A 27,230-nucleotide genomic window follows, 5' to 3' on the forward strand; every position below is an offset into this window, starting at 1 on the left:
CTCTTGTAAAGTTTCTATATAATATACAGATCACTCAAAGGCTAATTCATTCGGCCATTCATACATCATATTTCGAGTTATCTTAACACCAGATTATCTGATAATAGAAAAACTTCTACTTGGAGAACATGAACTTTTGGATAAAGCAAATATGTAACAATGTTGAGCTTTGTGTAGATTGACCGCCAATTCCATTCAATAAGATACAATAATGCTAGAAAGCATAAATGATACATTTGAAAACATATTACGTGACTATGTTTCATTTACTACTTCCTACGATTCACCCGACGATTCACCCGGCTTATTCGAGTTTGGTGTTTCTTCTTGCCAAAAATCCTGATGAGCCAATCTTGCTTTCTGGTTGTCACAATGTGCCCGATAACAACTCCAAATACGAATCCACATCCATATCCCATCACAACTACTTTCCAACCAAATTCAAAGAACAATTTTGGACCTTGATTCTCTTCAAAGGTCGAAGGTGGAGGTGTTGAAATGTCTGAATCTCCACAGAGTTTGGACAATGGCCATCCACACAGTCCTCGATTACCTTCGAATGAAGTATTTGGAAATGTTCCAAACTGTTGCCCCTGTGGTATAGGTCCAGTGAGGCAATTATGTGACACATTAAATTTTGAAAGGAAATTGAGCTGGACTAATTCAAGAGGTATCTTTCCGAACAACTTGTTTCGAGAAAGGTCTAAGGATTCTAGCTGTGTCAAGTTCGCAAAGGATGATGGGATATGACCAGTGAAAGCATTATTGGAAAGGTTCAGCACACGAAGTCCTTCTAGATTCCCCAGTATTTCAGGAATATCTCCTTCAAATCTATTGCATGAGAAATCTATGACTGTGAGGCCATCTTGGATCTTCTTATACTCCAACTCCACACCTTTTATCGTTATTATAATTGAATAGTAGACCCAGTCACCCATGTATTGTAAATTGTTTGCACCAACGGACTTCATGGCATCCCATTGTGTGAAGTATCTCTCAGATAGATTCCCAGACAAATGGTTATGAGAGAGGTCAATGATACACAAATTGGAGAATGTGTAATTTGTTTCCAGACTCCTTATTGCACCGTGGAAGCCATTAGAATGGAGATCAAGAATCTTCAAGTGTTGAAGAGTTCCCAACCAAAAGGGATCGGTATCATTGATTTGATTGCCGCTAACACGAAGATACTCAAGCTCAGTACAGTTGGCCAAAGATCTTGGCAAATGACCCTGTAACTGGTTTTGACTTAAGTCAATCATCTTTAAGCTGCATCCTTTTGCCCATGTTTTTGGGATGGTGTTGCCGAAGTTGTTGCTTCGTAGTACTAGCGCTTTCAAAGATTGACTCAAGTTGCCCATACATGGATGAATCAAGCCACTCAAATAGTTATGAGACAAATCAAGCACTACAGGTGAACTCATATTGCAAATAAACGGTGAAATCCTTCCGGTGAATGAATTATTGTTGACGAAATAAGCCTCTAGGGATGGTGGTGGAATTGGGAGCAATCCATGCATCATGTTATTATCAAGGGAAAAATCTTTTAGATTTGGCCATAGGATAATTGCCGGAGAATTTTCAATGCCAGTGAGAAAGTTGTTAGAAAGGTAGAAATATTGAAGAGATTCTTTACTTACATTATGCATCCATTTGGGTATCAAGCCTTGGAGATTGTTGCCTTCTAGATCAAGCGAAGACAATTTACTTTGGTTTCGCAATATATCTGGGAACTTGGTTAAGTTGAGATGAGCCAATCCTAAATATACAAGCTGTGGAAGATTGTCGTTTGAACTAGCTCTGGTGAGCCCCTACAAATCGTTGAATGAGTTTTGTGAAAGGTCTAGGAAAGTGAGTTGGGTAAGGTTACTAAACGAATTTGGAATGGTTCCTGAAAAATTACAATAGTCAATTGCGAAGGTAGTTAAGGAATTAAGGTTTCCAATTGAAGCAGGTAGATGACCAGAGAAATTTGTGTTGACAAGAAATAAAGACTTGAGAGGAGAGTTTGTGTGAAATTCGGGCAAATGACCTGTGAGATCTTCGTTGGCTGAAAGATATAGGTCTTGTAGGTGTGGTAGGTGAAATATTCTGGTTGGGAATTGCCCATAAAGTCCGCAGTTAACCAGATATAGAACTTGTAAAGAAGATAAATTTGCCAGGCTTTCAGGTACAGTGGAAGATGTGTCGATACCATTAAACACAAGCGTTTCAAGGTTGGTTAAATTTTGCACTAAACTTGTCAGACTTTCGGTATATAAATTATAACGATCCAAAGAAAACAACCAAAGATAAGACAACTTGGATAGGTATTGAATTTCAAAGGGGATTTGTCCTGAAAAGTTGGAGTTGGAAAGGTAGAGATATGTTAGGCTTGAAAGATTACCAATCTCAGATGGGATTTGGGAGTGATTGAAGTCATTATTAGCAAGAGTAAGGTTTTGAAGATGAAGAAGGCGGAAGAGACTACTGTTGGAGGTGATAGAACCATAGAGACAACTGTTTTGAAGGTTGAGGGCGATGACATGACCCGTGTCTTGGTTGCATTCAACCCCATCCCAAGCACAACAATTGGTATTGTTTCCATCTATTCTCCATGATGCAACCTCCGCAAGATGGTCCCCCTCAGTACTGTATTCACAAAAAGAGTTGTTTTGTATGATAAAACTATCCTTGAATTGCATCAGAGCTACTCTCTCTTGTTGATGGCAAAGTGGAAGCAGATTATAAGACAAAGAGAGAGGGAGTAAGAAGAGAAGGAGGCATGGGATCAAAGGCAAAAGCAGGCGCATGAATATGAAGTGATGATAGGAATAGATGTCCATAACTTGTTAAAAATGGCTTGCACTATAAATGTTTAGACATGTGAGGAAAGAGCGAGAGAGGGGCTTAACTTTATAGACCCAATTAATACAAGAACAAGAAGAAGAAGAAGATAATGTGGAAAATATACATGTATGGTGACAATTAATTGCGATGGTGGATGAGATTGTTGTAAAATAAAAAATATTTATATGAAAAAGCGAAATTCTTAGCATTCCACGCGATGGATGTTTAAGTGACAATGGCCACCAAAATAATGACAGAAGAAGACAAATAGACTTGCAATGCTTTTTATTTCCACTCACGGTGAGGGGACTAAATTTTCTTATAAATAAATTGGAAGTGGGGCCGAATTTTGTTTTTTCCTTGGAAATGAGTATGAACTTTTTAAAATGTCTTGTACCGTGTTTAGACAAAGGAAAGAGTGAAGGGCTTAACTTAATTTATAGACCCAATTATTAATGCAAGAAGAAGAAGATCAAGAATCCTCTAAGTGAAGGGCTTCACCCGAGATCTACGTGAATGATGATCCTTTCAATTATTGTGGAAAATGATGAGTACCCGACATGCTGCTAAAGTGGTCCTTTCAACTCCTTTGATTGTGAAAATCATTAGCAAAGCAGAGGAAACTACTTGGAAATTTCTCTGTGGTACAAACGTGCCACTCACGGTGTATGGAAAGAGACCACTTTATGAAATCCAACAAATTAATGGCATCGATAGGACTCAAAAAGTCGGCTTTGACACATTAGTTGGGGATTAAGTTTTTTAGGTTATGATCTATGGTTACATATATAATACATTTAGAGGCAGTTTGAAAAGCAATGTGTAAAGCAAATTGACTACTCAATTAAATACGTTGCCATATATATGATCATATATAATTTTATTTGCATTTGGACGCACCATTAAGGATGGAACTTGCAAAATTGGATAAAAAGACACATCTTTTCCCAGAACCAATTAATTATTTGCTTACAATTAAAATGACGAATAACAATCATGCATATATATATATATATATACACACATATATGTATATATATGAGCCAAATTTGCTTAGAATGTATGAGGATAAGATCGATGGAGTTGGAAATTTAGTTTTTCTGATTCCAAAGAAAACCAGAAAAGACATGATCATAAATTAATGATGATCACCTTAAATTGAAAAGATTCATGAATCCCATACCATACGTTCAAAACGTCCCAGCTCGATCTTTTTCTCCTCATGCGTGAATGACTTTATTATGTTACACTTCTATCTATGACAATTAATTGTGGAAAGGGACTAAAACTTGCAATAATTAATTAATTATAATGATGTTTGCGACCCCACTTTCTTTTATCTTAAAAGTAAATAAATAATGGTTGACCGGAAATACTACCTAGATAAAAATAAATGGTGATGTACTTTGTAATCTTTCTATATATATATATATATAAACAGAGTACAAATTAACAATAATAATGAAATATAATTTGTCCTTCAAATTAATGGCCGTTGTTCCTCCTTCGAGTACTGTGAAAATCATTACAAAATAAGAGGATCATGATATTACTTGGAAATTTCTGTATAACATCTATGATAGAAAATTCCCACTCCCGTTGAGGAAAAAGACTTTGAAAGCCAACAAATTAATAAGCTCTTACCATCGGTCTTCGTACGTACCCTACATCATGCACATTTAGGAGAGGCAATTTGAAAATCAACATGTAATGCATTCAAATTAGTTTTTTATTTTTATTTTGTTATTTATTCAAATTCTTGGCATTCCATGTGATGGATGTTTAAGTTCAAATCAAAGCTTTAACTCTTTTCTTACGTGAATGACTCTATTATAGTTGACTTAAATATATATATATATATAAAGATTATTCCTGATTGAGTGTGATATATAGAAGACTTAAAGATTTAATTAATTAGATACGTGAATTTATAATCGGTGGGCTCTACCATGCATATCAACTTATTGCTAGACTTTCTTGATAGCAATATCTGTGGTAGAAAATTGCCACTCACGGTGAGGAAAAAGACTTTGGAAGCCAACAAATTAATAGGCAAGAACCATCAACCTTTGTACGTACCCCACATCATGCACATTTAGGAATGGCAATTTGAAAATCAACATGTAAAGCAAATAGGCTACCCCACGTCTTTCCATTTCTTTCTTTCATTTTAAAAATTGAATGCAATGTGTAATACATTCAATTTTGGTATACCGTGTATTAAAAGGATATTCAAACCCATATCATACGTTCAAACCATCGCTCTTCTTTTCTTACGTGTATGACGTTGTTCTAATTTTGGATGAGATTGCAATCCTTGTTGTAAAAAAAAAAAAAAGGAGAGAGAGAGAAATAATGTATGGTTCTATTAATTAAAAAGATCATATTCAAATCCATACCATACGTTCAAACCATCGCTTTAACTCTTTTCTTACGTGGATGACTCTATTAGAATAGACTTAAATATATATCACGACTATTCTTGATTAAGTGTGATATATAGAAGATTTGAAGATTTAATTAGCTAGGTACGTGAATTTATAATCGGTGGGCTCTACCATGCATATCAACTTATTGCTAGACTTTCTTGATAGCAATATCTGTGGTAGAAAATTGCCACTCACAGTGAGGAAAAAGACTTTGAAAGCCAACAAATAGGGAAGAACCATCAGTCTTCGTACCCCACATCATGCACATTTAGGAGTGGCAATTTGAAAATCAACATGCAAAGCAAATAGGCTACCTCACGTCTTCCCCTTTCTTTCTTTCTTTTTGAAAATTGAATGCAGTGTGTAATACATTCAATTTTGGTATACCGTGTATTAAAGGGATATTCAAACCCATACCATACGTTCAAACCATTGCTCTTCTTTTCTTACGTGTATGATGTGGTTCTAATTTTGGATGAGATTGCAATCCTTGTTGTAAAAAAAAAAAAAAAGGAGAGAGAGAGATAGTGTATGGTTCTATTAATTAAAAAGATCATATTCAAATCCATACCATACGTTCAAACCATCGCTTTAACTCTTTTCTTATGTGGATGACCCTATTAGGATAGACTTAAATATATATCACGACTATTCTTGATTGAGTGTGATATATAGAAGATTTGAAGATTTAATTAGCTAGGTACGTGAATTTATGATGGGTGGGCTCTACCCTGCATATCAACTTATTGCTAGACTTTCTTGATAGCAATATCTGTGGTAGAAAATTGCCACTCACAGTGAGGAAAAAGACTTTGAAAGCCAACAAATAGGGAAGAACCATCAGTCTTCGTACCCCACATCATGCACATTTAGGAGTGGCAATTTGAAAATCAACATGCAAAGCAAATAGGCTACCTCACGTCTTCCCCTTTATTTCTTTCTTTTTGAAAATTGAATGCAATGTGTAATACATTCAATTTTGGTATACCGTGTATTAAAGGGATATTCAAACCCATACCATACGTTCAAACCATCGCTCTTCTTTTCTTACGTGTATGACTATAGATTATGGTAGACTCAAATTATATCAAGACTATTAATTCTTGATTGAGTGTGATATATTGAAGACTTGATGATTTTTAGGTAGACTTCTCTCTCTTAATAACAAACGTCTTTATTTCTCTTTGATTTTTATTCACTATAAGAAAAATAGGTTTTTGTGGCGACACTAAATCGTCGGGAAAAACTTAAAAATCGTTGCAAATAAGTATTCTCGTGGAATTTTTTCAGTCATAGGATGGACACTGTTAAAATGTATATATCACTGTATTATGGCAGAGGTGCATTTGGTAATGAGATGAGATGAAGAATTATCAAAATCTTTCATAATTTTCTTGGGAAACATCATTCTAATATAAAACATTAAAATTTTCAACTTTTTCATCTAATTATTACCTAATCATTATCCAAACACAAATCAATATAAATTTTATAAACTTCAAAATAAAACACAAAAATCAATACAACTTTTTCAAACTTCAAATCAATACATTCATTTATCTTTAACAAGAAATATACACAAAAACTTATTTTCCTTTAGTTCTTTGGTCCTCTGTTTTCTCCCGATATTTTGCCCCAATTCATACACAATACCTCATATATATGAGCCGAACTAAAATACGTTTCTGTTGCTCTGTTTCAATCCTGAACACAGCACTTGAAGTTTAGCATCGATCATGAGGATAAGATCGAGTTGGAAATTCAGTTTAGCATCATCCACATCTATCTACTTGCTAACTGAAATGATTGCATTCACCATCATGCATGATTTAGAAAACTTTCACCAAAGAATAACTCTGAACATTGGTAACTACGTTCACACATTTTATTCTAATATATATATTGTCCAACAACTGCATATAATATAGTTAAGTAACTTAAATTTAATAAGTGAAAAACATGATATCTAATTAATAAGGTTAGCATATCTTAGGCCATTGTAAAAAAAGAGAGAGTACAAAGCAATAATACTGAAATACAATTTGCCCATCAAATGGTCATGATCCTTCCTCCTTAATTGACTGTAAAAATCATTACAAAAGAAGAGGATCATATTACTTGGGAATTTCTTGATAGCATCTGTGGTAGAAAATTGCCACTCACGGTGAGGAAAAAGACTTTGAAAGCCAACAAATAGGCAAGAACCATCAGCCTTCGTACGTACCCCACATCATGCACATGATTAATTAGGAGAGGCAATTTGAAAATCAACATGTAAAGCAAATAGGTTCAAAATCAACACGTAATGCATTCAATTCAATTAGATGCTGATCTTTGCCTTTTGTTTTGTTGTCATTTTGTTATTATACGAATGGTGAATTTTTTACACTTCGAGTCCCTCTGCCCTATAATATAGATGAATTTATAAAGGACTTGCATGTTCATGTTAATGAAACAAAATAAGCATGTTCCTAAAATGCACAAGATCAAGTGGCAGACATGAGTCATAGGTAAAACATACATATATGGTGTTATTAGCAATTTAAGAAGATTTTTATTCTTTTATCAAAAGGCATGCCATTTTAAAACTCTCATGTATTGTGGGACAAAGAGAATAATGGATGATGTGTTATTTTGCATTTCCAGACAAATAGTATTTGACAATGTATTCCTTGGTGCTTTATTTTCCTTTATGTAGAGTTCCAGAAACTGGGCAGGAGGTCACCAAGTGAATACTCCTTGGAAATTGAGGACCGTTGCATGTTTGGAAATGTTTTAAGCTGGCATCCTCTAAAACTAACAATATGCTGGCTAGTACTCCTCATGTTGCTAACCATCAGTTACTCATCCAAAGAACCTGATGTGGAAGGTATAGTGTGGTTTAACCTTTGTCCTTTGTTTTGTTTGTAACTTAGTTTTGTACTCTATTGATTAGCATATTTTCCCAGAACTTCTCTAAACCCATTTTAGAATTAGAGGGAGAAGACATAGAATCTCATGAAAACATGATAAACTGGTCCAATTTCCAATAGCCTCAAGACTCTGTTAGTTCACTAAAAAGAACTTCTCTAAACACATTCTGTTACTGAGTTTCCCTTTATTTACTTTTTAAGTAAGAAGATTTTATTAAAGTGCAATGGTGCAACCCCCCGTACACAAGTAGTATACATGAGAGACACCTAGGTAGAGTACTCATTACTTGGGGTGGTGTTATCATTTCATTCAATCAAGAGGAATCACTTCCTTCAAATTTGAGCATTCTATATAATATGTAGCACCAATCTGTTTAGAGAGTTCCACACCCTGATTATATGAAAACCATTACCATGAATGGAACCAAACATTACCATCAAGGTGTAGATAGTAACTAATGGGGAAAAAAGCACACCTGTGCAGTTGTCACAGGCATCAATCCAAGGTGATCAGCCAAATAGTGCTCATCATAATCACGGAGATCTGTTTGTGCATTATAAACCACATTAATTACTGAATTTAGTTAGTCAACATAACAATCAAAGATGAATGCCACTACTAATGAGAAAGCTAATACAAAGACATCTGCCCCTCTGTAGCTCAATGGTCTTAATCTATTGTAATCCACTTGCCCTATGAATTTCAGTGAACGCAAATGAAAAATTAACAAACTTGCCCAGTTTACCAAACCTATTTAATAGTAAAAACAAATCTATACGTGCAAACTCAAGGATCAATTCAAGACACAAGAAAAAAAACACAGCAGATAAATGATAAAGCTAAATGCGCGATTATAGGCATCAAAGAAATTATACCAGCCGTGTCCCAGAGACCTAAGATGCAATAATAATGAAACACAATTTGCCTATCAAATGGTCGTCCTTCCTCCTTTGATTGTGAAAATCTTTAGGAAAGAAGAGGAAGCTACTTGGAAATTTCTTGATAGCATCTATGTGGTAGAAACGTGCTACTCACGGTGAGGAAAAAATCACTTTGAAATCCCACAAATTAATGGTATAGGACTCAAAAAGTCGGCTTTGACATATTTTTAAAAGAACGGTTTAAATTAAATTAGACCCTATTAAAAATCAGCTCTCTCTTTGGATGGCTCTTAAAAATTAGACCCTATTGCTAGTCTAAAATGAACAATACCACCCTTGCGGAATCTTAATTTACTAATGAATATTCCAATAGATAGCAATACATTGCCAAGACAATAACTAAAAGGCACTGTATAATTTCCGTCCATGTAATTGAGGATTTAGTATCCTTAACTTATCCTTCCAGATTATCTGATAATAGAAAAACTTCTAGTACTTGGAGAACATGAACTTTTGGATAAAGCAAATATGCAAAATGTTGAGCTTTGTGTAGATTGACTGCCAATTCTATCCAATAAGATACAATAATGCTAGAAAACATAAATGATACATTTGTATCTTTTTGAAAACATATTACATGACTATGTTTCATTTACTACTTCCTACGATTCACCCGACGATTCACCCGGCTTATTCGAGTTTGGTGTTGCTTCTTGCCAAAAATCCTGATGAGCCAATCTTGCTTTCTGGTTGTCACAATGTGCCCGATAACAACTCCAAATACGAATCCACATCCATATCCCATCACAACTACTTTCCAACCAAATTCAAAGAACAATTTTGGACCCTGATTCTCTTCAAAGGTTGAAGGTGGAGGTGTTGAAATGTCTGAATCTCCACAGAGTTTGGACAGTGGCCATCCACACAGTCCTCGATTATCTTCGAATGAAGTATTTGGAAATGTTCCAAACTGTTGCCGCTGTGGTATAGGTCCAGTGAGGCAATTATGTGACACACTAAATTTTGAAAGGAAATGGAGTTGGACTAATTCAGGAGGTATCTTTCTGAACAACTTGTTTCGAGAAAGGTCTAATGATTCTAGCTGTGTCAAGTTCGCAAAGGATGATGGGATATGACTAGTGAAATCATTATTGGAAAGGTTTAGGGCATGAAGTCCTTCTAGATTCCCCAGTATTTCAGGAATATCTCCTTCAAATCTATTGCATGAGAAATCTATGACTCTGAGGTCATCTTGGATCTTCTTATACTCCAACTCCACACCTTTTATTGTTATTATAATTGAATAGTAGTCCCAGTAACCCTGCATGTAATGTAAACCCTTTGCACCAATGGATTTCATGGCATCCCATTGTGCAAAGTATCCCGCAGGCAGATTTCCAGAAAAATGGTTGTGAGAGAGGTCAATGATACACAAATTGGGGAATGTGTAATTTGTTTCCGGACTCCTTATTGCACCGTAGAAGCCATTAGAATGGAGATCAAGAATTTTCAAGTGTTGAAGAGTTCCCAACCAAAAGGGAGAGGTATCACTGAATTGATTGCTGCTAACACGAAGATACTCTAGCTCAGTACAGTTGGCCAAAGATCTTGGCAAATGACCCTGTAACTGGTTTTGACTTAAGTCAATCATCTTTAAGCTGCATCCTTTTGGCCATGTTTTTGGAATGGTGTTGCCTAAGTTGTTGCTTCGTAGTACTAGCGTTGTCAAAGATTGACTCAAGTTGCCCATACATGGATGAATCAAGCCACTCAAATAGTTATGGGACAAATCAAGCACTTCAGGTGAACTCATATTACAAATAAATGGTGAAATCCTTCCGGTGAATGAATTATTGCTGACTAAATAAATCCCTAGGGATGGTGGTGGAATTGGGAGCGATCCATGTATCATGTTATTCCGAAGGCCTAGGGAAGTGAGTTGGGTGAGGTTACTAAATGAATTTGGGATGGTTCCTGAAAAATTACAATTCTGAATGTAGAAGTAAGTTAAGGAATTAAGGTTTCCAATTGAAGCAGGTAGATTACCAGAGAAATTTGTGTCATCAAGTATTAAATACTTGAGAGGAGAGTTTGTGTGAAATTCGGGCAAATGACCTGTGAGATCTTCGTTGGCTAAAAGATATAGGCCCTGTAGGTGTGGTAAGTGAAATATTCTGCTTGGGAATTGCCCATACAGTCCGCAGTCAATCAGAGATAGAATCTGTAAAGAAGATAAATTTGCCAGGCTTTCAGGTACAGTGGAGGATATGTTGATACCATAAAAAAAAAGCGATTTAAGGTTGGTTAAATTTTGCACTAAACTTGTCAGACTTTCGGTATATAAATCATCAAAAGAAGAATGCAGCCGAAGATAAGACAACTTGGATAGGTATTGAATTTCAGAGGGGATTTGTCCTGAAAACTGGGAGTCGGAGAGGTCCAGATATGTTAGGCTCGAAAGATTACCAATCTTAGATGGGATTTGGGAGTGATTGAAGTCATTATTAGCAAGAGTAAGGTTTTGAAGATAAAGAAGGAGGAAGAGACTACTGTTGGAGGTGATAGAACCATAGAGACAACTGAACCAAAGGTTGAGGGCGATGACATGACCCGTGTCTTGGTTGCATTCAACCCCATCCCAAGCACAACAATTGGTATTGTTTCCATCTATTTTCCATGATGCAACCTCCGTAGTACTGTATTCGCAATAAGAATTGTTTTGTATGATAAAACTATCCTTGAATTGCATCAGAGCTACTCTCTCTTGTTGATGGCAAAGTGGAAGCAGATTATAAGACAAAGAGAGAGGGAGTAAGAAGAGAAGGAGGCAAGGGATCAAAGGGAAAAGCAGGCGCATGAATATGAAGTGATGATAGGAATAGATGTCCATAACTTGTTAAAAATGTATTGCACTATAAATGTTTAGACATGAGAGGAAAGAGCGAGGGAGGGGCTTAACTTTATAGACCCAATTATTGCACTACGTTCACACATTTTATTCTAATATATATATTGTCCGACAACTGCATATAATATAGTTAAGTAACTTAAATTTAATAAGTGAAAAACATCATATCTAATTAAAGAAGGTTAGCATATCTAGCTTCTCCATTAATTTGTTGGATTTCATAAAGTGATCTTTTTCCTCACCGTGAGTGGCACGTTTCTGCCACATATATGCTATCAAGAAATTTCCAAGTAGTTTCCTCTTCTTTCTTTCCTAATGATTTTCACTATGAAATTTGTATTTCATTATATATTATTGCATCTTTTGACAATTTGGCGGACCACTTTAGGAGTACGTACGTACTCATCATTCACGCGCGTAGATCTCTGGTGAAGCTGGAGGATTCCTCATGATCTTCTTCTTCTTCTTGCATTAATTAATGGGTCTATAAATTAAGTTAAGCCCTTCACTCTTTCCTCAGTCTAAAACACGGTGCAAGACATTTTAAAACTCTCTCAGGCTACTACACCTGATCTATGGGGGTTGAAGTACCGTCGAAAAAATAATTATGCAAACCGAAAGTCAAGGAAACATTATTAAAAGAAAGATTGGGACTTAAATATATATATATATATATATATATATATATAGAAGACTTAAAGATTTAATTAGATACGTGAATTTATAATCAGTGGGCTCTACCATGTATATCAACTTATTGCTAGACTTTCTTGATAGCAATATCTGTGATAGAAAATTACCACTCACGGTGAGGAAAAAGACTTTGAAAGCCAACAAATTAATAGGCAAGAACCAACCGTCTTCGTACGTACCCCACATCATGCACATTTAGGAGTGGCAATTTCCAAGTAGTTTCCTCTTCTTTCTTTTCTAATGATTTTCACAATGAAAGGACGACCATTTGTATTTCATTATTATTGCATCTTTTGACAATTTGACCGACCACTTTAACAACATGTCGGGTACTCATAATTTTCCACAATAATTGAAAGGATTCTTGATCTCGGGTGAAGCTGGAGGATTCCTCATGATCTTCTTCTTCTTTTTGCATTAATTGGGTCAATAAATTAAGTTAAGCCTTTCACTCTTTCCTCAGAGTAAAACACTGTGCAAGACATTTTATAAATCTAATGGACACCTATTCTTATCATGACTTCATATTCATGCGCTTGCTTTTCCCTCTGATCTTCTCTTACTCTCTTGCTCTTTGTCTTACAATCTGAAATATCCACTTTGCCATCAACATGATAGGGTAGCTTTGATGCAGTTCAAGGATAGTTTTCTCATAAACACAGAATAAATGATTTTGATGTTCTATTCAAAATTATCAAAACTCAAGGCTGTTGAAATCAACCTACAAGCTGGACTGTAATATCTGTAATTCGAAAAATATTAGAATTTTATCAAAAATAGAAAAATCCCAATAAGCACACCAAAAATAAATACTGAAATAAACAAGCACTCTGCCAAAAATCTGACCAAAAAAGGAGTTCAAAATCACTTCCTAAATGACAAATTAAATATTATCATAAAAGACAAAATATCTAAAAATGGAAATTCGAAGGGGAAAACAACTGATTTTGGCCTCAAAAACAATGCACACCAAACATAACTAGGTGACCACGACGTGTGTGCTGAAAAGAACTTTTTAAATTAGGATCATATGGATGATTCAGATACCCGTAGCCAAAGTTATGGTCAAAATACAGACACGTGCTCAATATTATATGAAGTAGTATTTTTCATCAATTTTAAATTTGGCGGACCACTTTAGCAGCATGTCGGACCACTTTAGCGGACCACTTTATCTAACAAAGAAACTGATCCAATTTCCAATAGCCTCGAGACACTCTGTTAGTCACTAAAAAGAACTTCTCTAAACACATTCTGTTACTGAGTTTCCCTTTATTTATTTTTCAAGTAAGAAGATTTTATTAAAGTGCAATGGTGCAACCCCCATACACAAGTAGTATACATGAGAGACACCTAGCTAGAGTACTCATTACTTGGGGTGGTGTTATCATTTCATTCAATCAAGAGGAATCACTTGCTTCAAATTTGAGCATACTTGGAAGAACTGTTTGTGAGCCTTGATCCAATCACAGCATGGATTTTGGCGCAGTTTATGGAATGCGGAGGGCATTTAGTGAAGGGGACATGCTAAAGGTCAGCCTTAATTAATTCACCGATTTTTCTAAAATGTTTATAATTTGAGGTTGAGGTTGTTATACAGTTTATTATTTGCTTCCAACAATGAAACGGCATTTAATTTATTTGGAGAGATTAGGTTCAACAAGAGTTTATGCATGGATTTAAGAAAAGTGATTAGATAATTTGATGCAAAGAAGAATATATGACACACAAGATGCTAATATATAGGAAGCACTTTTACTTCTTTGCTGTGGAGCTAACAGGATCCTCTTCTATGTGGTTTTAAGACTCCTATATTTGGGATTAAAGCTTAGTTGAGTTGAGTATGCTGTATTTCAATTTGCCAAGGACTACATTTATATCAAGTATTTCATAATACTCATAAAACGCATGCAAGTTTCATGTAAAGTGAGTTCTCGGTTACCAAATAAATTTGATGGACTTTCTTTTGGTTAGATACTACAACTGGACAGATTTTGTATTTGCAATATTTCAGCCAAAGTGACATGTTTTGTATTCTAATGTTAAGTTTTATTTTTGCACTGAGTTTGGAATTGGCTATTGTTTATATTTGAGTACTCTTGAAAATTTGGAAGAAACACATGTTTTGTAAAGGGCTCTTGAATGTGTATTTGATCTGAATGTCATTTGCTTCTAGAGTGATTTGTATATAATCTTGGCTGCAACAATATCAGACTGCATAAGGATTATGGCATTGCCACCTCGTGCAACTGAAATAACTAATTCTCATATTTGTCATCCTGATTTAAGAACAAGAGTTTTTGAATCCACAGCTTCGTTCCATGTGACACTTTTTTCTGCATCTTATTAGAGATGAGTGACGATGCACATGAAATTGAAGCTAAAGAAAATCATGCTCAACGTTCAGTTCCCCGATTGAATGAGAGAATCCTTTCATCTTTGTGAAGGAGATCAGTTGCTGCACACCCTTGGCATGATCTCGAGATTGGTATGTATAAACCAACTATATTCAGTGTTCATATAAACTTAAAGGTACTAATTATGTTCCATAAAACTTTGTCTGCAGGGAATAAACATATTGACTTTGTTTTTTTATTTTTTGGGTGGTAACATGCTAAAAGAATGCTCAAGTGAGATTTTTAGCATGTAGTTAAGATCACCATCTTAGCACTAATTTCTGTTTCTTTATGAATCTCTAACTCTTTCCCCGCATGCAAATATCACTTGTCCAATAAGAATTATCAAAGCAGTTACACCTTTTTAATGGTCATTCCCTTGCAACCCAATCCAGCAGCGTTCCCTTTCATCCCAGTGGGTAAAACATTAGTGCTGCAGGCTAATTTTGTGACCATCACCCCTTTTCCTTGCAAATTATTCTCAACATCTATTAGACTCCATTTCCCAGCTGCCAACTTTTCTCAGCCTTCTTAAATTTCCAGTACTTTCTCTTATCTAGCAAGAATTTTCAACTTTTAAATTGAAACTCGTTTTCTTCAGGCACAGTTTCTAATGTATCTGTTTGTTGTATTACTAATTGGAATGATACAGGCAAGTTGTGAGCTTTATCTTTTGGGAATCCCCACCAAAAATTCCTGAAGCTTGTGTCGAGGGCCTTGCACACTGATTTTGGGAGTTGAAAAGAGCTCATATGGTAGAATGGGATGTGCTTGCCACTGACCTGATCAACATTGTTCTTCCTGCCCATGATAAGAGCTTTGATTTCCAACCTTCTAGTTTTTCCCCACTTTGCTCAACATTTCTCTATAGCTCTCTCTTTTAATTTTGTTAAAAAGGTTGGTAGGCCCAAGTATTTCATTCTACCTCCTCTTTCCCACCTCAGTCACTTATCTATTGATCCAATTTAATAAAAACTTTCTTCCCACTAGCATCATATACAAGTGGTAATTGTTTAATTCCTCAAGTTCTGTACTAAATCATGAACTATTAAATGCATGCTTAGTGTCGGATCAAGAATCATGTCCTCTCATCCTGCTTGTCCTAGCTAGATTACCATGTAGATCAAGAATCATCAATATTAGATTGTAATGATGTTTGCAAGCACACTTTCTATTATCTTAATTTCATTATATATTTTTTTTATAAGTTTGACACTTTCTATTATTTTAAAAAATAAATAAATAAAGGTTGATCGGAAATACAACCTCATCATAGTAAGATAAAAATGAAATGGTGATGTACTTTGTCTTTCTATATATATATATATATATATATATATATATAAAACAGAGTACAAATTAAGAATTATAATGAAATACAATTTGCCCATCAAATTAACAATATTTCTGCATCAAGCTAATTCTTGATTGAGTGTGATATATAGAAGACTTGAAGATTTTTAGGTAGATTTCTCTCTCTTAATAACAAACGTCTCTATTTCTCTTTGATTTTTATTCCCTACAAGAAAAAATGGATTTTTGTGACGACATTAAATCGTCGGGAAAAACCTGAAAATCGCCGCTAATAAGTATTCCCGGGGAATTTTTACAGTCACAAGATAGTCGCTGTTAAAGTGTATCCCTGTATTATGGTAGAGGTGCGTTTGGTAAATGAGATGAGATTAAGAATGATCAAAATCTTTCATAATGTTCTTGCGAAACATCACTCTAGTATAAAACACTGAAATTTTCAATTTTTTCATTTAATTATTACCTAATCATTACTCGAACACAAATCAATATAAATTTTATAAACTTCAAAATAAAACACAAAAATCAATACAACTTTTTCAAACTTCAAATCAATACATTGATTTTTCTTTAAGGAGAAATATACACAAAAACTTATTTTCCTTTCCTTCTCTTGTCCTCTGTTTTCTCCCGATATTTTGCCCCAATTCATACACAATACCAGTGCATATATATGAGCCAAACTAAAATACCTTTCTCTTGCTCTGTTTCAATCTTGAACACAGCATGACTAGAAGTTTAGGATCAATCATGAGGATAAGATTGAGTTGGAAATTCAGTTTATCATCATCCACATCTAGCTACTTGCTAACAGAGATGATTGCATTCACCATCATGCATGGTTTAGAAAACTTTCACCAAAGAATAACTCTGAACATTGCCAACTACGTTCACACATTTATTCTAATATATAATATTGTCCGACACCTGCATATAAAACATCATATCTAATTAATAAGGTTAGCATATCTTAGGCCATTGTAAAGAAATAAAACCTTTAAAGAATGTCAATGTTAAAATTCTGATCTACAAAATTTAGTTGAGTGCCTTGATTCTCTCATTTCTCCTAGTGAGGAAAAACCATATAAACTTCATTTGAGTGTAGAGAAGCACCAGAACTCTATATACAATGTATGTAACAAAGTAAATATTCTAGCCATGCACGAAGATCTAGTAGAAACTTGTAGATTTGGATAAAGCAAATATGCAAACTAGCTTGGTCATTGATCAGTACAGGCGAATATATATGCAAAACTGTAGTGTATGGCTCTGGTAGTTGACTGTTGTGTAAAAAGCGAAATATATAGTGTATGGCTCTAATTTTTGTTTTTTATTTTTATTTTGTTCTTTATTCAAATTCTTGGCATTCCATGCGATGGATGTTTAAGTGACAATGGCCACCAAAATAATGACAGAAGAAGACAACTAAACTTGCAAGCTACATAAGGAATGATCATGATTCATTAATTAATTATGATGATGTTTGTGACCAATTAATTAACTGCAGGTATATATTATGAACAGCAACAGAAGAAGAAGAGCAACAACAATAATATCAAAGTCCCAAGGTTTTAAAAGTGGCTCACCTGTCCCCGTCACCAACAAAAGCGAAGGAGATAGAGCATTCTCTGCTAGTACTGAACTGCTCATAACTTTTTTATGCTCAGAAATTACATGCTGTGGTAAAATACAACTCTGTCCTGAACACGCACCCACATTTCTTCCATTTTCTTGATCCACAGCTCTTGGACTATGCACAATAACATCATCCTCACAAACATCAAAACAACCTCTGCATTAAAAGAAACAGTTGCTTCAATGAAGTATGAATTGCATCATGTGACAAAAATCAGACTGCTAAATTTAAGAACAAATTAAGCTGCTTACCAGAGAGATGGCATGAAATGAACACCATTTGGATTGCTAAAATAGGGGACTGTGAGGTTGCGTATGGTAACTTATTCCAAATCTCATGGTGGCCTAAATCATAGTTCTACAAGTGACAAGTGACTAGAATAGAGGACAAGTACAGATCATAGAAGATCAAGCTGAGTTTTATGCAGGTATGCATGTGACAAGTATGCAGCTGAGTTTTATGTTTTCCTTTGATGTTTCCCACTACCATTAGGTCAAACTATAAGCTTCTAATATCTCTTGTTCTATCATGGCTAACAAATAAAGTGATGATGATGAAAACTAAAGGAAATTAGCAAGGCTGAAGTATAAAAAGTAGATCTGAAAGGTATAAAATGCTTACTGCAGCAAGCATTGATTCCCTCTGTCTTCACTTGCTTCTAATGTTAAAAGCTCTTAAATCTGCAGCCATAACTAAAGATTTATCATATAAAATGCTTATTTTTAGCTAAGTGAAATAGGATCTTCATTTAGCTAAAAATATCCCATGAAGTGGATGACACCCAGAGAGATAGACCGGGCTACCACCTTCAATATGTCACAGGAGATGCCTTTCCCAGCACAATTAAGATAAAAAGAGCTTGGTTGAAGAAGTATAGTTTCCTAGAATAGCTCCTAACCACAATAACAACTCTTTTACTAAAATGTCACCAAATCAATTGCAATAGAAGGGTGAAGGTTCCAACACCCACCTGCTAGGTCCTAAGTTCAAAAGCAAAATTTCTGTTTATGCTGGACCAGGCACAAATGCAATGTTAAATGGTAGTCACAATCACATCACAATTTTCCATTTGAATGAAGTGCCCCACTCACAATTTTCATGAGGTTGTCAAAAACCTATGACTCAGATGAAATTAGAAGACATAAATGTCTTATTAACATAAGGACACTTAGTACGTACCACCATTTACTACCTTCATAATGCTAGCTTCTTGCCACTTTGTCTCAACATATATAAGGACATTCTACAATGAACCTCGAGAAAGTATCAAGCAGACAACATGTCTGCCCTGGAGAATGATAGCTATCAACAAATGGTTATATATATATTGGCAATACCAATTAAGTGACAACCAACCATGGAGAAAGGAAAATATAAACTGAAGCGTTAACAGAATTAAACAAAAACACTCATAAACTATTAGAATGAACTGTACAGTAGTCATTAAGTATGTCAAGAATTTGTCACAAGAGGGTAGAGGGGCATTTCACCTCTGAAGACTTCCCTTTAGGCTCCTCTAAAGATCTTGATACCTAAGTTTACAACATTTGAAAACATACCAAACCAAAAGAAAACCAAATTGGCTGTCAGTGTCTCCATCAAAACTTTTGGAATATTTTTGAAAAAAATGTATTTATTTTGAGTTTCAAATTTTTCCAGATTTATCATAACCTTTTTCAAATTTATTACGTAAGTAATGGACAAACAAAAAAAGTAAATTTATTGAGCAAATAGAACAACCACAATATGCACCACTTCCAATTGAAAAACAAATTCTAGTCATTTATGCAGCTGTCAATGGATTCTGTGATCGAATGACATTAGACAAAATTTCTCAATATGAGAGAGCCATTCCTTTTAGAAAAAGGTGGGTTAACTAACGAAAGAAAGATGGAACCAGATGCAATCTTAAAAGAAAGCGCTTTGCCTTACCTATGACTATGAAGAAAGTTTTTTCCATTTTTTTTAACGGTATTATACTTCTTGAACAAAAGAATTCCGTATTTCTTGGACAGGACAATAGGGGTAACCAGCTGCATGGTACTGGCATTTTGTAGACGTGGTTCGGTTATTCCCATTTGTCTCTATCTATTGGTGGGGAGGTATATGAAGGAACGAAAGAGTGGATTGAGGAATGAAAGCTCGAAGACATAGAGAACTGGGCTTTTCCAAAGAATTACTGCAGCTTTCCCACTCCCTTTGATTATCATATACAAAAAAGTCTCTTCCACTTTCCTACCAAATCTCTCTTTATTTTGGCACATAAATGAATCGATCGAAGAGATTATGGCAGATCATGTTCACCAAGAAATGACCCGAAAACAAAAGGAATAAAGTTCAATAAGGCAGAACGAAAACACTTACAGCATCAAACAATAACCGATTTTGATGCCCATTCTCAAGCACTGATGATCTGGGAGGAGAACCTTCTTCAGATTCTTCAGGGACAGGTGATGGGGGATTAGCAGGAATGTAAATGACCCTTAACTTAAACTCTTCCACAACCTTACCATCCTCTTTGTTAAACTGAAAAACCAGCACACTTCATCTGAGTCCATGAAAGAAAAAACTCAAAACACAGAACAGCCATAAAGAAGGGGAGCGAGGAAGCCATCACACCATTTCCTGGGTAATGTCTTTTGTGGTTGCACCATCCAGTGCAACAACACTTTGAAGTAGAAATTTGTCCTTGCACTGCAAATCAGGGGGTGCCTCTTTTGGAGCTTGCATTGTAACTTCCAGAATACATGCCAACAAAATCAGATGGATAGAGACAAGTTACAACTCTTAGAACCTAGCTATAAGATTAAGTTACAAGTAAGTATTTTAAAAAAATGGCATAAAGAACCACTAACTAAAGTTACAAATAAGTATTTATCGGTAACATTGCATGCGGTTCGAGGCAAAAGGACACCAACGTTGGGACGGACACAATATTTTTTGGGGTTGGTTGTTTTAACCTAATCAATAGCAGGAAGTAAACTAAACATAATGACTCGATGGTATATCATAGATAGGCCAGATAAAATAAACAAAGTGATGAAAATTCAGAAGGAAACTACCTTGAATGCCACGTATTTATCTGTTTTATTGGTCAATTGTAAAGAACATGAATTCTGTTTCTTCAATTCAACTTTGCCATCACGTGTCAACAAAAAAAGAAGAAGACCCAAGTTTTTAGAACTTCTGAATTCTAAAAGCTGCATCTCCAAATAAAGTTTATAGAATCACACAACTTACAACTCTGTGGGGATTTTGGTCAATTCCCTTTGTATCTTTAGTCAATAGAAGTGATTACAATTGAATGAGCATGCCACATTTTTTTATTTGAAGCCAAAAATGCACTGCTGCACTACTTACATCTTAAGAAATGCTAGTTCATTCGTACCTGCTGAGTTCTTGAGCTGCATTGTATATAATATGTAGCACCAATCTGTTTAGAGAGTTCCACACCCTGATTATATGAAAACCATTACCATGAATGGAACCAAACATTACCATCAAGGTGTAGAGAGCAACTAATGGGGAAAAAAGCACACCTGTGCAGTTGTCACAGGCATCAATCCAGGGTGATCAGCCAAATAGTGCTTATCATCATCACTGAGATCTATTTGTGCATTATAAACCACATTAATTACAGAATTTAGTTAGTCAACATAACAATCAAAAGATGAATGCCACTACTAATGAGAAAGCTAATACAAAGACATATGCCCCTCTGTAGCTCAATGGTCTTAATCTATTGTAATCCTCTTGCCCTATGAATTTCAGTGAACACAGATGAAAAATTAACAAACTAGCCCAGTTTGCCAAATCTATTTAATAGTAAAAACAAATCTATATGTGCAAACTCAAGGATCAATTCAAGACACAAGAAAAAAAACACAGCAGATAAATGATGAAGCTAAATGCGCGATTATAGGCATCAAAGAAATTATACCAGCCGTGTCCCAGAGACCTAAGATGCAATAATAATGAAATACAATTTGCCTATCAAATGGTCGTCCTTCCTCCTTTGATTGTGAAAAAAATTAGGAAAGAAGATGAAACTACTTGGAAATTTCTCTGTGGTAGAAACAGATTAATGGCATGTACATATATAATACACATTAGTACTCAAAAAGTCAGCTTTGACACATTAGTAGGGGATTAAGTTTTTTAGGTTATGATCTATAGTATTTACAAAAGAACGGTTTAAATTAAATTTATATATAATAAAAAGAAAGTGTAAAGCTAGCAAGAATTGCCCAACGAATGGAGAAGCTCTAATAAGGAGGGATATTTAATTTGGAGATCAGAGGGAGGCGAGAACCATATTGTATAGCCTTCGTACCCCACAGGGCCACATTTGCATGGACATATATAATACATTCAGAGGCAGTCTGAAAAGCAATGTGTAAAGCAAATTGGCTACCCAGCGTTTTCCCATTTCTTTCTTGAGAAAAGATATTGTGCAACTGTCGTGTAATTATTTTGAAAAAAGTAAATAAAATATGAGACGCACATGAAAACAATTAATTTTTTAATAGTGGACCATACTCTTCTTCAAAGCGATTATGCAGCGTTTACGCACTTTATGATTGCATGTAGCATTACTAATCTTTCTTTTACTAATTCAATTTCCAACTTATACTATTTGACGGAACTTGTTATGCTAATTGGAATATTGGTGCTTCTAATTATTCTTAGCAAGTTTGGCTAAAGGCTCTCTTAACTGTCGTGGAATGTAATGCCAAGACAACAAAGAAAAATGAGAGAATGATATAATGCAAAAAACTCACCATAAATAGTGGTACCAAATTAATTAGCCTAAATGCATATAAAGAGATCTCCAACAATATCAATTGCCTTGCATGTCACCTTAAAATCATGTCCTCTCATCCTGCAAATTGTCCTAGCTAGATTAGCATGTAGATCAAGAATCATCAATGTTAGAGGGAGCCATATGATCACATATACACAACTAATAAAGCGTAATTATCAAGATATATTATACGCTCAATTAAATACGTTGCATGTATAAGTACCATAAATGATGGAACTTGCAAAATTGGATAAATACTTGGAAATCATTAGGAAAGAAGAGGAAACTACTTGGAAATTTCTTGATAGCATCTATGTGGTAGAAACGTGCCACTCACGGTGAGGAAAAATATCACTTTATGGAATCCAACAAATTAATGGCATAGGACTCAAAAAGTCGGCTTTGACACATTAGTTGGGGATTAAGTTTTTTAGGTTATAATGATCTATAGTATTTATAAACGAAGGGTTTAAATTAAATTAGACCCTATTAAAAATTAGCTCTTTCTCTTTGGATGGCTCTTAAAAATTAGACCCTATTGCTAGTCTAAAATGAACAATACTACCTTGCGGAATCTTAATTTACTAATGAATATTCCAATAGATTGCAACACATTGCCAATGCAATAACTAAAAGGCACTGTGTAATTTCCTTTCATGTAATTGAGGGTTTAGCAACCTTAACTTATCCTTCTAGATTATCTGATAATAGAAAAACTTCTACTTTGAGAACATGTACTTTTGGATAAAGCAAATATGCAAAGATGTTGAGCTTTATGTAGATTGACTGCCAATTCCATCCAATAAGATAACAGTAATGCTAGAAAGCATAAATGATACATTTTTATCTTTTTTAAAACATATTACATGACTATGTTTCATTTACTACTTCCTACGATTCACCCGACGATTCACCCGGCTTATTCGAGTTTGGTGTTGCTTCTTGCCAAAAATCTTGATGAGCCAATCTTGCTTTCTAGTTGTCACAATGTGCCCGATAACAATTCCAAATACGAATCCACATCCATATCCCATCACAACTACTTTCCAACCAAATTCAAAGAACAATTTTGGACCTTGATTCTCTTCAAAGGTTGAAGGTGGAGGTGTTGAAATGTCAGAATCTCCACAAATTTTGGACAACGGCTTTCCACACAGTCCTTGATTATCTTCAAATGAAGTATTTGGAAATGTTCCAAACTGTTGCCCCTGTGGTATAGGTCCTGTGAGGCAATTATGTGACACAGTAAAGTTTGAAAGGAAATTCAGCTGGACTAATGCAGGAGGTATCTCTCCGAACAATTTGTTTTAAGAAAGGTCTAATGATTCTAGCTGTGTCAAGTTCGCAAAGGATGATGGGATATGACCAGTGAAAGCATTATTAGAAAGGTTCAGGGCATGGAGTCCTTCTAGATTCCCCAGTATTTCAGGAATATCTCCTTCAAATCTGTTGCATGAGAAATCTATGACTGTAAGGCCATCTTGGATCTTATTATACTCCAACTCCACACCTTTTATCGTTATTAACATTGAATAGTTGACCGAGTGACCATCCAAGTATTTTAAATTCTTTGCACCAACGGATTTCATGGCATCCCATTGTGCGAAGTATCCCACAGGCAGATTCCCAGAAAAATAGTTGTGAGAGAGGTCAATGATACGCAAATTGGGGAATGTGTAATTTGTTTCCGGGCTCCTTATTGCACCGTGGAAGCCATTAGAATGGAGAACAAGAATCTTTAGCTGTTGAAGAGTTCCCAACCAAAAGGGATCGGTATCATTGATTTGATTGCTCCCAACATCAAGATACTCAAGCTCAGTACAGTAGGCCAAAGATCTTGGCAAATGACCCTGCAACTGGTTTTGACTTAAGTCAATCATCTTTAAGCTGCATCCTTTTGCCCATGTTTTTGGGATGGTGTGGCCCAAGTTGTTGCTTCGTATTACTAGCGCTGTCAAAGATTGACTCAAGTTGCCCATACATGGATGAATCAAGCCACTCAAATAGTTATGGGACAAATCAAGCACTTCAGGTGAACTCATATTGCAAATAAATGGTGAAATCCTTCCAGTGAATGAATTCTTGTTGACAAAATAAGCCACTAAGGATGGTGGTGGAATTGGGAGCGATCCATGCATCATGTTATCATCAACGGCAAAATATTTTAGATTTGGCCATGAGATAATTGTCGGAGAATTTTCAATGCCAGTGAGAAAGTTGTTTGAAATGTAGAAATTTTGAAGAGATTCTTTACTTACATTATGCATCCATTTGGGTATCAAGCCTTGGAGATTGTTGCCTTCTAGATCTAGGTACTCCAATTTACTTTGGTTTCGTAATATATCTGGGAGCTTGGTTAAGTTGAGATGAGCCAATCCTAAAAATCCAAACTGTGGAAGAATGTCGTTTGAACTAACTCTGGTGAGCCACGACAAATCGTTGAATGGGTTTGCTGAAAGGTCTAGGGTAGTGAGTTGGGTAAGGTTACTGAAGGAATTTGGGATGGTTCCTGAAAAATTACAATTGTAAATTGTGAAGCTAGTTAAGGAATTAAGGTTTCCAATTGAAGCAGGTAGATTGCCAGAGAAATTTGTGCCGTCAAGATATAAATACTTGAGAGGAGAGTTTGTGTGAAATTCGGGCAAATGACCTGTGAGATCTTCATTGGACCAAACATCTAGCTTCTGTAGGTGTGGTAGGTGAAATATTCTGGTTGGAAATTGCCCATACAGACTGCAGTTGCTCAGAGCAAGAAGCTTTAAAGAAGATAAATTTGCCAAGCTTTCAGGTACAGTGGAGGATATGTTGATACCAAAAAAGTCAAGCGTTTCAAGGTTGGTTAAATTTTGCACTAAACTTGCCAGATTTTTGGTATATAAACCATAATTATCATAATAAGAATACAGAGAGAGAAAAGACAACTTGGATAGATATTGAATTGCAGAGGGGATTTGTCCTGAAAACTGGGAGTAGGAGAGGTCGAGATGTGTTAGGCTTGAAAGATTACCAATCTCAGATGGGATTTGGGAGTGATTGAAGTCATTATTAGCAAGAGTAAGGTTTTGAAGATGAAGAAGGCGGAAGAGACTACTGTTGGAGGTGATAGAACCATAGAGACAACTCCTACTAAGGTTGAGGGCGATGACATGACCCGTGTCTTGGTTGCATTCAACCCCATCCCAAGCACAACAATTGGTATTATTTCCTTCCACTCTCCATGATGCAACCTCCTTAGGATAGTCAGTACTGAGTCCGCAAACAGAGTAGTTCTGTATGATAAAACTATCCTTGAAATGCATCAGAGCTACCCTCTCTTCTTGATGGCAAAGCAGAGGCAGATTATAAGACAAAGAGTGAGGGAGTAAGCTGAGAAGGAGGCATGCGATCAAAGGAAAAAGCAGGTGCATGAATGTGAACTGATGATAGGAATAGATGTCCGTAACTTTTTAAAATGTCTTGCACTAGATATGTTTAGACAGAGGAAAGAGCGAGCGAGGGGCTTAACTTTATAGACCCAATACAAGAAGAAGAAGAAGATAAGGATAATGTGGGAAATATATATCTATGGTGACAATTAATTGTGATGTTGGATGGGATTGTTGTAAAATAAAAAAAAATATATGAAAAAGCGAAATATATAGTTTATGGCTCTAATTTTTGTTTTTTATTTTGTTATTTATTCAAATTCTTGGCATTCCAAGCGATGGATGTTTAAGTGACAATGACCACCAAAATAATGAAAGGAGAAGACAAATAGGTATCCATTAGATTTTTAAAATGTCTTGCACCGTGTTTAGACTGAGGAAAGAGTGAAGGGCTTAACTTAATTTATAGACTCAATTAATGCAAAAAGAAGAAGAAGATCAAGAATCCTCCAGCTTCACCCGAGATCTACGTGAATGATGAGTACGCCCGCCATGATCCTTTCAATTATTGTGGAAAATGATGAGTACCCGTCATGCTGCTAAAGTGGTCGGCCAAATTGTCAAAAGATGCAATAATAATGAAATACAAATGGTAGACCTTCCTCCTTTGATTGTGAAAATCATTAGGAAATAAAGAAGAGGAAACTACTTAGAAATTTCTTGATAGCATCTATGTGGTAGAATCTTGCCACTCACGTCGATGAGGAAAAATATCACTTTACGGATCCAACAAATTAATGGCATAGGATTCAAAAAGCCGGCTTTTTAGGTTATAAGAGCATCCCCATCCGGATGCCTAAAACACTATTATCTCTAAAATTTAGAGATGAAATTTAGAGAAACCGAGTTTGGCGCCTCCCATCCCATTCCCTAAATTAGGGATTACTTTTCGGGGATCTACAGTCGTTCCCCATATTTGGGGAACCACTGTACATCCCCAAAATGCCCGAACCCCAAATCTGTTGCCCTTGGTCCCGCGTGTTCCTCTCTTCCCCTCGATCGCCC

The 27,230-nt window shown here is 35.5% G+C and overlaps 5 protein-coding genes and 1 long non-coding RNA gene across 12 annotated transcripts in view; 1 reads left to right on the forward strand and 5 right to left on the reverse strand.

Annotated features, from left to right (window-relative positions):
* The window catches only part of LOC109019056 (vesicle-associated protein 1-3-like), a 122,232-nt gene extending 100,933 nt beyond the window's left edge, over nt 1-21,299 (reverse strand). Inside the window, exons 1-6 of the mRNA XM_035694633.1 lie at nt 21,059-21,299; nt 20,877-20,956; nt 20,616-20,733; nt 20,361-20,522; nt 19,487-19,528; nt 17,947-19,279 (exon numbers count right to left, since the gene is read on the reverse strand). Of these exons, the coding sequence (XP_035550526.1) occupies nt 19,220-19,279; nt 19,487-19,528; nt 20,361-20,522; nt 20,616-20,733; nt 20,877-20,956; nt 21,059-21,202 (606 nt within the window). The 5' untranslated portion in view covers nt 21,203-21,299 and the 3' untranslated portion in view covers nt 17,947-19,219. The remainder of the gene's footprint in view (nt 1-17,946; nt 19,280-19,486; nt 19,529-20,360; nt 20,523-20,615; nt 20,734-20,876; nt 20,957-21,058) is intronic.
* LOC109004714 (receptor-like protein 43) lies at nt 153-2,863 on the reverse strand. Its single transcript, XM_018983345.2, has one exon. It carries the CDS (start codon nt 1,647-1,649, stop codon nt 270-272), a length of 1,380 nt encoding a protein of 459 aa, XP_018838890.2. The 5' UTR covers nt 1,650-2,863; the 3' UTR covers nt 153-269.
* Nucleotides 153-11,997, reverse strand: LOC108979418 (receptor-like protein 43). 2 transcript variants are annotated; one of them, XM_035694620.1, is made up of 2 exons: nt 9,698-11,997; nt 153-259 (listed from the first exon to the last, which is right to left on the reverse strand). In XM_035694620.1, exon 1 carries the CDS (start codon nt 11,940-11,942, stop codon nt 9,708-9,710), a length of 2,235 nt encoding a protein of 744 aa, XP_035550513.1. In that variant the 5' UTR covers nt 11,943-11,997; the 3' UTR covers nt 153-259; nt 9,698-9,707. The 2 variants fall into 2 exon arrangements, with proteins under 2 accessions (XP_035550513.1, XP_035550514.1); XM_035694621.1 differs by lacking the exon at nt 153-259 and adding an exon at nt 7,184-7,409 and having other exon boundaries at nt 10,101-11,997.
* On the reverse strand, nt 7,404-26,261 carry LOC109004711 (receptor-like protein 7). Of its 6 annotated transcripts, XM_035694627.1 has the most exons (6): nt 25,451-26,261; nt 24,912-25,309; nt 23,703-24,861; nt 22,778-22,878; nt 21,536-21,603; nt 21,418-21,450 (listed from the first exon to the last, which is right to left on the reverse strand). In XM_035694627.1, exons 1-3 carry the CDS (start codon nt 26,205-26,207, stop codon nt 24,829-24,831), a joined length of 1,188 nt encoding a protein of 395 aa, XP_035550520.1. In that variant the 5' UTR covers nt 26,208-26,261; the 3' UTR covers nt 21,418-21,450; nt 21,536-21,603; nt 22,778-22,878; nt 23,703-24,828. The 6 variants fall into 6 exon arrangements, with proteins under 6 accessions (XP_035550518.1, XP_035550517.1, XP_035550519.1 ...); XM_035694625.1 differs by lacking the exon at nt 21,418-21,450 and adding an exon at nt 7,404-7,470 and having other exon boundaries at nt 24,912-26,261; XM_035694624.1 differs by lacking the exon at nt 21,418-21,450 and adding an exon at nt 8,443-8,561 and having other exon boundaries at nt 24,912-26,261.
* On the forward strand, nt 13,930-16,256 carry LOC118349567. The gene is made up of 3 exons (XR_004802550.1): nt 13,930-14,186; nt 15,004-15,141; nt 15,702-16,256. It is a non-coding gene; the product is annotated as an uncharacterized LOC118349567 (long non-coding RNA).
* LOC118349720 (receptor-like protein 34) lies at nt 23,685-24,680 on the reverse strand. The gene is made up of 2 exons (XM_035695270.1): nt 24,167-24,680; nt 23,685-24,022 (listed from the first exon to the last, which is right to left on the reverse strand). The coding sequence occupies exons 1-2, from the start codon at nt 24,678-24,680 to the stop codon at nt 23,685-23,687; spliced, it is 852 nt and encodes a 283-aa protein (XP_035551163.1).
* Nucleotides 26,262-27,230: the final 969 nt, after the last annotated feature.

Source organism: Juglans regia, chromosome 10, assembly GCF_001411555.2.
Source record: "Juglans regia cultivar Chandler chromosome 10, Walnut 2.0, whole genome shotgun sequence".
NCBI classification, from domain to species: domain Eukaryota; kingdom Viridiplantae; phylum Streptophyta; class Magnoliopsida; order Fagales; family Juglandaceae; genus Juglans; species Juglans regia.